Source organism: Lycium barbarum, chromosome 5 (assembly GCF_019175385.1).
Source record: "Lycium barbarum isolate Lr01 chromosome 5, ASM1917538v2, whole genome shotgun sequence".
NCBI classification, from domain to species: Eukaryota; Viridiplantae; Streptophyta; class Magnoliopsida; order Solanales; family Solanaceae; genus Lycium; species Lycium barbarum.
Genome location: NC_083341.1, coordinates 109,599,623 through 109,610,856, shown reverse-complemented (window position 1 = coordinate 109,610,856; position 11,234 = coordinate 109,599,623). Strand labels below are relative to the sequence as shown.

Below are 11,234 nucleotides of genomic sequence, written 5' to 3'. Positions count from 1 at the left end.
AGAGATTTTTTTAGGGTTTTGAGAAATGAAAAATTGAAATGGGTAGTGATTGGGAAAAAAAAGATTTATTTATTTGGGTATGTATTTTTTATATAGCTACCAATTGTAATTTAGAAATGTTAATTAGCTACTAAATATGATTAAATAAAAGGGTTGTTAATATTAATAATTAGATCTTAAAAGAAGTTATAATGAGTAAAAATTCCTACCCTATTTCGGGGGCGGTCTTTAATTTTGCCCCTCAAATTGCTCGTTTTTAACTTTTCCCTTCGGCACTTTAAGTGGCCGAAAATATCTCTGAGATTCTGGATTCGAACCCCAGCAGAGTATAAAAGAAAAATTGTAAGGCAGGATTTCATAGCAAATTTTGCCTATTCAGACAAAAATTATGCTTTAAGGCATAAGTTCTGTAGTATCCTACATAACTATGCCTTAAGGCACATATTCTATGTAAAGTATGCCTTGTCTGGTATAGTTTTATAGAAACTAAGTTATACTACAAAACTATGTCAGAAAAGGAACTACATAGAATATTGAACTATGCCTTTCCAATACATGAGCAAAAGCTATGCCTTAAGGCAAGATTTCATAGTTATGCATTTTCAATACTACAGATTATGCCTTAAGGCATAACTTTTTCTCGAATAGACATAATTTGCAATGAAGTCTTGCCTTGCGATTTTTTTTTTCCTATGCTGGGATCGAACTTGTATCTCTAGTTTCATAGATCAGCGAATAAGAGTACTTTGGTCCACAAATTCCAATCCATATGAAGGACAATCCGCCCAATTTTTTGATTTAATATGCCAACTTGTAATACAGTGCCAAATTCTCTATTACAACTTTGTATATTGACGACTTTCTAACAATTGTTACCTAGTTGGACTTCCAACTCCCAAATTAATAATGTTAAAAAGAAAAATTATCCTCAATTTTGAGTAATCTATGATAAACTTCTCTGGTTTTAGATAGAACATTAAAGGAAAATATGCACTTTTGACCCCTCAATCACTGATAACTTATGATTTTGTTCCTTGTGATATTCTATTAAATATATTTAATATAATACGTTTTATTTTGGTCCCTTTATAAAGAAATGTGCTATTTTATATTACCCTCAGTATAAATTTAAGAACACATGTCGGTAATCATATGGTCTAACACTTATTAATTCATTAATTTTATAAATATTTATAAGTAAATATATATATATATATATATATATATATATATATATATATATATATATATATATATTTAATTAATTACATGTTAAATATATTTTACCAGATATTACAAGAACTGAAATAAAAATTTATTAATTTTTGACGGACTAAATGCACAACCTCCCTTAAAATTAGTCTCAAGATTATTTTGGCACTTTAATTAGCAAAAGGTATATAATAAATATATAGTTTCTTCTAACTAGGTATAAATTCAATACGAGGTTTTAACATTATAATTGGACTCCAACTAAAGAGTAATTTTATCTGTGGGAGAGAAAATACTCCAAATGTTGAGTCATCTAAATAGTAACTTTATCTCGTTTTTGACATAAAAGAGCTCGAAATTCTTTTGGTGGTTTAGGAACTGTTGGCACATGCATCTTTTTATTTGACTAAGGAATAAGTTTTATGCAAAGTTGCTAATGTTAATGATGGAGAGCTTGAGATCTCGTGATCAAATTTCACCATTATTTTAATTTTATATCCTGTTTAGCCCAAGCTTTGAGAAGCTAAAAGTATTTTTTTATTTAAAAAAATTTAAAATGTTTAAGGTGTTCAACTAAAAATAAAAAATACTTTTAAGCAGCCATAGAAACAGAAATTTATCATATACGTGCAAAGATGTATGAGAAGTCACTCTCAAATGCATGATATTGAGTTGATGGAACTTTCGTAGGTATATCAAGATGATCCATCAACATTCACCGATGGTCCATCACAATTTATGTTACAAAAGTCCACAAATTAATTAATGTCTATCCTTCCTATTATCCCCATGAAATGACTAAATGTATGATATATATCTCCCCATCGAGTCCCCAGCTGTACCAACCCCTTCTTCTATCTTGCACATACATTTTTCCAACTTTTAATTGCAAAAATTGAATGCTTCTTAATAGGGCTTTCCAAAAACGAGCCTCCCACGTATGATCAAAAAATGAAATTGATATTGTTCATATATTCATCACTATCTTCGAAAGTCGGTGGATTCATTAAGAAGCAGCAGGACAGCCTTCAATAGCATTTACAATGGTTTTATTGCTCCAACTGGAAAAATTAAGTAAATTTACAAAACAGTCAACACTGCGCACCTACCTAAGAGTTGCAAAAATAAACCCCACAACTAATATAAAATAATTTATTTATCTTTCATTTCGAAAACCAAACTAATTATACTAGATGTTGTGATACTTCTCATTTTGTAAGTGTAAGAGTCTTACTCTTCCACAGTATTCAATATTAGATAGGTCACTGTATATGCACCATTAACACGACAAATTGTACAAATGCAGATTGTCGTATAAAAGAATTTATAATTGTCATTGTACTGATTAACGTTATAAGTAGTTTATCTTGATTTAACTTGCATTTCTCATTTTTATGATATTTAAAGACTCGATGCTAATTGTTGAAAAAAAAAAAAGAACTCTTTAGCACCTCAGATGTACGTAGTAGTTCTTTTATCTTTGTTGTGTGAACTCACTCTCCGAGTTTACAAAAATAATTTTGAAAAATGAATATGGCCTATAATAAGTAGGACATTCTTTACTCTTACTCTTCTATTCATTTATTAAGCTCTACATACAGGTTAGGGGTTTACATGGACCGGGTTAGTTCAGATTTTTTAAACACCAAACCAAACCAATTGCGTCGGGTTTTTAAATTTATATAACAAACCAAACCAATAAAATTCGGGTTTTTCAACCTCGGGTTTTCTCGTGTTATTCGATTTTCACGGGTTTTTCGGGTTTTTTTTCGGAATAGTCTTGATACAAAACATATAACTTTTACTTCAAATATTTCTTTAGTCCTAGTAAGGTACAACTATATAATTAAGGTGTTTCTTAAGAAAATAACACAAAATGTGAAAAAAGTGATGACATTGTATTAAAATATTTAACAAAAGCTAATAAAATCGGTTAAAATAAATATTGCTAATTAATAAGCCATAAAGAAAATGATCATAATCTAAAAATATTAAGTCATGCTAAAATAAGTACGACAAATAAGTATTAATTACATGACAGAGAAAAAAAAAATAAGTTATGTATTTTCACTCTCTAAATCAATTATGCAAAACTAAATAATAGATATCCAACATTATTGTCATTCCTAATGGTAAATTGAATTTCTTTTGTTAGCATTAGTGCTGAGTTGGTTTTGGTTTGAACTTTATTTGAGTTACTAACATCCATAGGATATAAAACTTATTGGCGTTCAAAATTCTAAGTTCAAGCTTGAATAATACGATAATAGATAAAAAATTACGAAAAAATTTAAGAAATATTTATAAATTACATTACAAATAAATATTTTTATGTATAAAATATTTTTAAAATTGAATACATGTAATGTCGGGTTGGTTTGGTTCGGTTTGACTTTTTTTAGTTAAAACCAAACCAAACCAATTATGGTCGGGTTTTTTTTTTCAACACCAAACCAAACCACTAGTCGGGGTTTTTTCTCGGTTTGACTCGGTTTATCGGTTTGGTGCGGTTTGTCGGTTTACTTTGTACACCCCTAATACAGGTTTACTTGTACATCAAGCAAAGATATGTAATGATCCTGACACCCTTTGTGAATACCAAAGTGTAGTCCAACTTAAGTCTGTTTTCTGCCATCCTCTTCTCTTCCCATTTCTTAAAGTTTAATCGATGGTAAATATTTCCCTATCAAATTGTCATGGCTATTGGAGTTTCTTATTACTTTAAGTTTGTCAAAATGATAAAACTATGCTACTACTAATTATACTACTTGATTGTGTGTGAAATTATAAATGATGGCTACTGCACCAAAAAGGAACCTGAATTATTAGCTCTTATCATGATTTTCTGTTATTTGATATTGCTTATGTGCTATATGTTATGACTTATGATCATCAGCGGGTAATCTTAGTGTTTAATTTTGGATACGCATTTGAATGTGATATATTTCCATGGGCCATCAACCCTTTTGGCCTTGAGACTGTAAATCACTGGATTAATCTTCTGAGAAGGGTTGGTGTAATATTTCCAATATCCAACAGAGCAACCTCTTTTCATGTTCTCTTTGTTTTTGTAAACTTCTTTGCCTATTTCATTTAGGCCACAACAGCAGCGCGCTTGAAGAAAAGACTTGCATATGTGTCTAGTTTTTTGTCCCTCATCACGAAGGGACGTGGTGGGATGGTGAGATCCAACAATAACTAAAGGTTTCATTTGAATCCGTGAAATTGAGAACTTAGTGCTTTATGCCCTTAGATTATTCGCGCAACATAAATCAGTCAAATATCAACGGCATAAAGCAACATAAACAAGGATATATTTGCCACTTTTTTTTTTTGTAAGTCAATTAACCTACTTTCAGAGTTAAACTGAACACAAATTCATAACCACCTATAGGAAATGTATTATAAATTGCAACTTTCTTCTCATTAGGGGTGAATAAAACTATTAAATATCACACTAAGATTATCTAGTTTGACTCTCATGAGGTGAAAAGTCGTAGATTATGTCTTGATAGGAGTATGTATAAGGAAAATATTATAGACTTATGATATGGGAACTTTGCATAGCTAAAACAAGTAGGTATCAAATTATAAGCATCAACAATTTAATTAGAAAATTATACTCTTCATTTGATACGGAACAAAAATTAGAAAATACGAAAGAGGGATAAATTAACACAGCAAAAAACATATTATATTCACTATTTTCTTTGCCAATTTACACGACTCCCTAGTTAAAGGTGGCATAATAACTAATTTTGATGAACCACTTTGTTAGACTTAAGAATACAATGGAAAGAATAATAAAAAGGACACCCCATTCACCCAAAACTAAGAAACCAAAAAAGAAAAAAGAAAAACGAAAAAAAAAAAACATGTACCTTTTTTCCCCCCTCTTTTAAGGACAACGTTGGTTTCTTCCAGGCCCTCCATAATAAAAATAATTACCCCAAACGCGATTAACTCCTCCTTGAATATCATAACAATTAGGATGATCAGCCAATACTTTGAGATTAGACAATGGTATTAAACTATTATCCCAATCCACCACTTGCAAATTCCTAAAATAAGAAGCTTTCCCAAAACCTTCACCAGCAAAATGTCCACTTCCCATTTGTGTGGATGTGTGAAATCCATTGCTCCTACTGTTCACTATTTCACCTCCAAATTGTATCATACTTGCTGAACTCCTAAGGTGTGTGAATAAAAATGATGGCCAATATCCTACTAATACTCCTGATCCAAACTCCAGCCACCAATGTCCATGCTTTGGATCCTGCACCAAATAATTCAAAATATGTTGGTTATTCTTGATGTGTTTCTTGAAATAAGTGTAACTGGTAATTGATTGCACTTTCTACTATCTTTCTTAACTTGTAGTTCAGTCAAAATAGATTATAAGCACCCGCCACAATCTCAGTAAAATAGTCAATGAGTATGTAATACTCATGATTGAGAGTATTATTTTCTCAGAGTACGTTTTTAGTCTAGTCTACGGTCACTCACGAATGAATGTATAAAGAGCTCAGTGTAGGAAGGACGGTTAAAAAAATAAAGTCAAATAAATCACTATTTCAATTCAAATTGGAAAAAATGGAGGCCTATTAAAAAATCAAATAAATCACGAATGGTTAAGGTTCATTTTCATATTAAAAATTAAGGGAAAAGATGTAAAGATAAAACATGTAGCCAAATTGTTGTTTAAATTAAAGCCTTTTAATTGGAAAGCCTCAAATTTGATTGCTAAAGTAAGGTTAATTAAAGATACATATTAAGTCAAAGGATGAGATTTTGAGAGCTAACTATGAAGTGGGGGGCAAAGTGAAAAATAATAACACAAGTGGACGGGTCAGAGAAGGCTTTTGCTTGAGAAAGAAGAGTCAAGAGAATCTTACAAAGTGGGGGAAAATAAAAAAGCACAAACAAAATGATTGTTTCCACTGAAAAATATACGATGAATGAAACTTTAAGATTCCCCCTTAGGTATATACATACACACATGCAAGCATGATGTAAATTCATGTCAAATGCTTTTTCCTTTTCCATTTTAACCCTTATATTCTTTAATTTTTGGTTAATGAAACGAAGGGTATTTATTTACTGAACCACCTATTAAATGATATTATCATTTTCTATCTGCAGGAATAAGTAAATACAGGCCAAATGAAGTTTTTTCTTAAGTAACATTGGACCTGTGGACAAATCAGTAAGTTGGCTAGCTAGTATAAAAGTACTAAAAGAGAAAAGTAGCAAGAAAAGATAAAAGGCCAATAGAAAAAGAAAAAGAGAAAAGACAATACCATCGATTCTAGTAGATCAGTACCCGTTTGTAATGAACCCCCTTAATTTTCTCAATTCTGATTTAAATCTCATTTTATTAGTAAAAAATGCCACCAAATTAACAAAATTGCGCTTTCGGAAGAAATAAAGGAGATATACACAAATGATGTTTATTACCGTAGAAAGCTTAATACTTTCTTGATTGAATTATGCTCTTCTTAGTTTTTGGTTGGAGGAAAACGATCTTAAATGTCGTATTAATTAGTTGGATTTTCGAATAAATTAACCATCTACCCAAAAGAGAGAAAAATAGCAAAGTTTTTAGAAAATACAAAAATAAATAAATTTACTGCCTATATTTTTTCTTCAGAGAAATGTGACTACCTTCCAAATCATGATGCTGATATCATATTGGCCACCACTATAAGAGGATGTTGGTGAAATTGCTGCCCCAATTGCTATTTTATTATTGGTTTGAACAAATCCTGAACACAGCAAATTGTAGCATCCTGTGGCTTGGTATGCATCACTCTGAACAAATCATTAAAACAAAAAATAAGAAATAATTTCTACCAAAGAATTTAATATTTTCACTTTAATAGGTGATGTTCTTCTAATTAATTATCATAAGGACTAATAATACAAATGCAGTATGTAAAATTAAAACTTACTGTCCAGTAGGTGAAAAACCTTGGATAATTGTCCCCATATAGCTCTGGGCTTACCTGTTATAATTAAATGAAATAAATCAATAATTTAGCTACCTAAATTCTGTTAAAGCATTGCAGAAAAAGATTTGTTGATATTGAAAGGTAGCTGAAGATTTAATGGCATGCTTTAAATGACACTAAAGAAAATGGTTCACTCTTCGAGTACTATTCTCACTTCCATGCCAGTACATGTCACATTTAAATTGAAGAAACCGCGTTTTTCCATCAAAGTGCTCAAAAATTAATATCTTCAACAAATTTACATTTTTTTTTTTCAATAATATTTTACTTAATAAAATCTTACATATAAGAGGAATATGAAGAAATACCCAATTGAGTTAGCAGTGACCTCAATTACAGTTTGAATCGTGACCTTTTGATCACTGAATTGTAAACATGGGGACTATTATAGGGGAATTAACTTGTTAATAAAAGTTTAAATGTTTTAAAGTCATATTAGGTACTATTTTTTCTATTTAAGTTTGAAAAAAAAAAACTGTTACATATTTTCCTGAGTTATCGTATCAGAGGACTTGATAGGGGAAATTGTTTATATTTTGTTGATCAACTTAATTTATTAGTATAAAAATTTCTCTACATTATCAGTGCACATAACATGAAATGAAGAAATAAATAAGAACATGCCTGCCAACCAGCTTCAATGGTGTTGAGATCATCACCAAATGAACCAGAAATAACCCACATTTGTGATAAACTGAATTCATATTGGTTGGTAACTTTAGGCGCCCACACGTTTATACTTGCTTTTGCACCATAATATTGATCTCCAGTTACATATCCAACTGCATGCTGTTTTTCCAAAAATTGAAATAGAAACAAAATCTAAGAGGCACAAAAAAGAAAAAGAAAGACTTATTACTTAAGAAAATTAAGAAGAAAATAATTTAAATGTACAAGTATTTTATTTTGTGAGGAGGAATAGATACCATCTCAAAATTGCAATTCTTGATTTTTGATGATAAAGTTTCTCGGACTATTATTTGAATATAGAAATAGATGAATGGAGATTGACAAAGTAAAGGCCTTTGGAAAATAGTGAAACCAAATTTGGGAAAGGAGAAAAAAAAACATGAAAGTCGGCATGAACCAAAAAAAGTAACCTGCCAAATATCTAAATCACAAAACCATGTTAAAGTAACCATTCACAACAAAATCACTTAAAGTTCATGAAATTTTATTCTGAAAATAGAATAGTTTGATATATGAAAATAAATGAGGCATTTTTTAAAAAAATAAGCTAAAACATGTTTAGAAAACACAAACCTCATGGCCATTACTAGTAGTGTCTCTACGAACTGATCTTCTAATTTTTCTACCAAATCTTCGAATTGAACTAGCTCTTAGAATGTCTTGTTCTTTTGTTCTTCGAACTGGAATAGTTCCTTCTGGACATGTTTCTCCAGAAAAGCTCCAAAGTTGGAAATTTTCGAACTCCATTGAATTTGAGTTGTGCCTTGATTTTGGCCTCTCAGGCGGTTCCTATAATATAAGACAAAATTTTCAAAAGCATTAACACTTTGAAATATTGAATACAAGTCTAAAAAACTTGAGATGAATGAGATTCCTCTATCTTGAATCAGAATTTTAGAGTTAGGCCTAAAGTAGAGAAACTCTTGGCAGGATGCGTTTTCTCTTTATTGAAATGAGGAAGTAGCCGAGCTATAAGAAATATTCCGGCCACTAAACCACGTAAAGATTGAGAAATAGAACCATTTTAATCATGGACTCGACATGGCCTGAATTTGAATTAGTGGACCAGTAAAAGGTTAAACCAAACAAAGAAAAGAAATACAAGGTGAAAATGAGGGATCAAAATTGGTTTACCAATGGCTTTTGGCCCTTTAACTGAGGGTGATCAAAAGCTGGTTGTTGATGAGATAATACACAATCTATAAGATCTCCGTCAGGACTCTGCATCACAATTCAGAGAGCTATTATATAGGATAGAAAAAGAAAAAGAAAAAAATGAGAAAATGGAATTGGAAAGAGTTGGGAATACCTTAATTGTCTTGAGAGAAGGCTTATTGATTTTCATAAGATGAGATTTAATCATTTTCATCTTGTGAAGCTCATCACCTGGCTTAAAAGTTTGGTTGGCTAGGTTGAATTGTTCTGTTTCTATTGACAAAACAGGACAAACAGAGAAGATAAAGAAGAGGAAGAAAACAAAAATGGAAATGATTGGTGAAATCTTGGAACAGCTAGAAGCCATAACATAAATTCTTGTGGAATTTCTTGTTTCTTCTTCTTGTAATTCTTCCTCTATTTGTTCTTGTTGTGATATACCATATTGGCATTGTCTTGTTGTGTAATGATGAAGAAAACACCAATTATTTTCTTCACTACTTGCCAATATTGGTAGCACTAGCACAACTCCCAGCAAATCCATAATTTCCAGACTACAATTCAAGAAACCAAAGGTCTAGTACAACATGTTCATGACTATTTTCACTATTTCCAAGAATTGTCAAAACTCTAGAATAAATTTAAAAAATGGAATTAATTCTCTTCTTCTCTTTCCCTCCTTCTAAATTCTGAGTCTTGTCTGACTAACAGCAACTCCCAGGCATGAGCTAATATAAAATGTACAAGAATGGGTTGTGCACTTGTTTTTAGAGTTTCAATTTAACTCCATGTGGGCTGTGGCCAAATAAATACTACTGTATTGAGTTGTGATCAAGACATGTACTAGTACTTAGTAATTCTTTAATTTTTTCTTAAATGAAAATGAAGAAGGAATTAATTGAGTGGAGAGAGAGACTAAAATGAGCTTCTTGGAGGATGGAGTTTGGTTGGGGTTGAGGGGTTGGGGGGTAGGGTAGTGGGAGGAGTGTTTCCAGTCTCCAATACAAAGACTGAAACTTTAGCTTTTCTATGCAAATTTTATAAGTGCATAATGTTTATAAGGGCTTGGAGGGGGGGGAGGGTAGTGGGGGCGGGGTGGGAGGGTAGGGTGAGGGGGGGGGTGTTTCTGGTTTCTGTTATTCTTTACTTGGGGTTTGAAGACAGATAGGAATTAGAATTACACTTGATTCTCAAAGTTCTTTGCTTTAGGTGTTTCTCTTTCTCACTTCCCTAGATGTTCTTTGTGTCAGCTTCTTGTTATTTTATTTTTTACCTGCATTCCAAAATCTTATTATATATAATATATTCAGAGATTAATTTTCTATACTGATAATGGAATTTTTTTTACAGTCACATTGAGCAAAAAATTTATATAAAAGGATTCACAAAATATAGCAAATATCACAACTACGATTTAAATCTCTGACGAATTAAATTTTGAACCCCCTTTACTGCTTACTAAATTATTTTCTTATATTATGGAAATTCACCAATTTATATATAACTCAAAAAATTATCTTTGCCCAATTTGCATAGCATAATTACCTGCTCTCCATTTAGCACTGCATCTGACTACACGTAAGCATCCAAAAAATAAAGTTAAAATCGAGGACTTGAAAAATAAGATATTATCTGTTAAAATATGCTAATGACGAATATATGATATAATCTTGTAATATTTATTATCACGATATATAAGTTAAATCCTATCCATTAAAGGGTATTGTTAGTACAAAATAACAAGGCATGCACGCCTCCGGTTTTTCTTTTCATATATTTTTACGTCATTAATAGTTCCTATATTTTTTAGGGATGGAATTGGATAGAAAATAACTAATACTCCAGTATAAGTTAATTACTATTGCATGGGTTGCTAATTTTACCTTTTAAATGTTGTCTTTTTATGGAGTGTACATAAAAGTGTTATTCGTATTAGAGGGATGTACATGTATATAATTTGTTTATAAAATAAGAAGGCACGCGCGGCTGTAATATCTAGGGCATCCCATGCATGTGCATGCACGGCCCCCTCCGCTTATATTTCGGGCTCCGTTCTTTTCCTTTTCTCTTTCGAATTGTTTGGGGCAGCTCCATAAATATGAAGCACATGTTGATTAAGCCCTCATTTGTTGGTTTAAGCAAACTTAATGCTCATGGGGTCATTTG

At 31.3% G+C, this 11,234-nt stretch overlaps 1 protein-coding gene across 2 annotated transcripts; it reads right to left on the bottom strand.

Moving 5' to 3' along the window:
* Nucleotides 1–4,884: 4,884 nt before the first annotated feature.
* Nucleotides 4,885–10,080, bottom strand: LOC132641118 (protein neprosin-like). Of its 2 annotated transcripts, none has more exons than XM_060358003.1 (7): nt 9,223–10,080; nt 9,048–9,134; nt 8,487–8,702; nt 7,848–8,045; nt 7,164–7,217; nt 6,877–7,023; nt 4,885–5,488 (listed from the first exon to the last, which is right to left on the bottom strand). In XM_060358003.1, exons 1-7 carry the CDS (start codon nt 9,610–9,612, stop codon nt 5,111–5,113), a joined length of 1,470 nt encoding a protein of 489 aa, XP_060213986.1. In that variant the 5' UTR covers nt 9,613–10,080; the 3' UTR covers nt 4,885–5,110. The 2 variants fall into 2 exon arrangements, with proteins under 2 accessions (XP_060213986.1, XP_060213987.1); XM_060358004.1 differs by having other exon boundaries at nt 7,848–8,012.
* Between the last annotated feature and the right edge of the window lie 1,154 nt (nt 10,081–11,234).

What these genes read in the sequence shown, in the direction of transcription:
- LOC132641118 (XM_060358003.1), bottom strand. Translation starts at nt 9,612, where the DNA reads ATGGATTTGCTGGGAGTTGTGCTAGTGCTACCAATATTGGCAAGTAGT. An exon ending in TAAAGGGCCAAAAGCCATTG is followed by an intron (nt 8,703 to 9,047) that starts GTAAACCAATTT and finishes CTTATATTATAG; the next exon opens with GAACCGCCTGAGAGGCCAAA. An exon ending in CCATTGAAGCTGGTTGGCAG is followed by an intron (nt 7,218 to 7,847) that starts GCATGTTCTTAT and finishes TAATTATAACAG; the next exon opens with GTAAGCCCAGAGCTATATGG.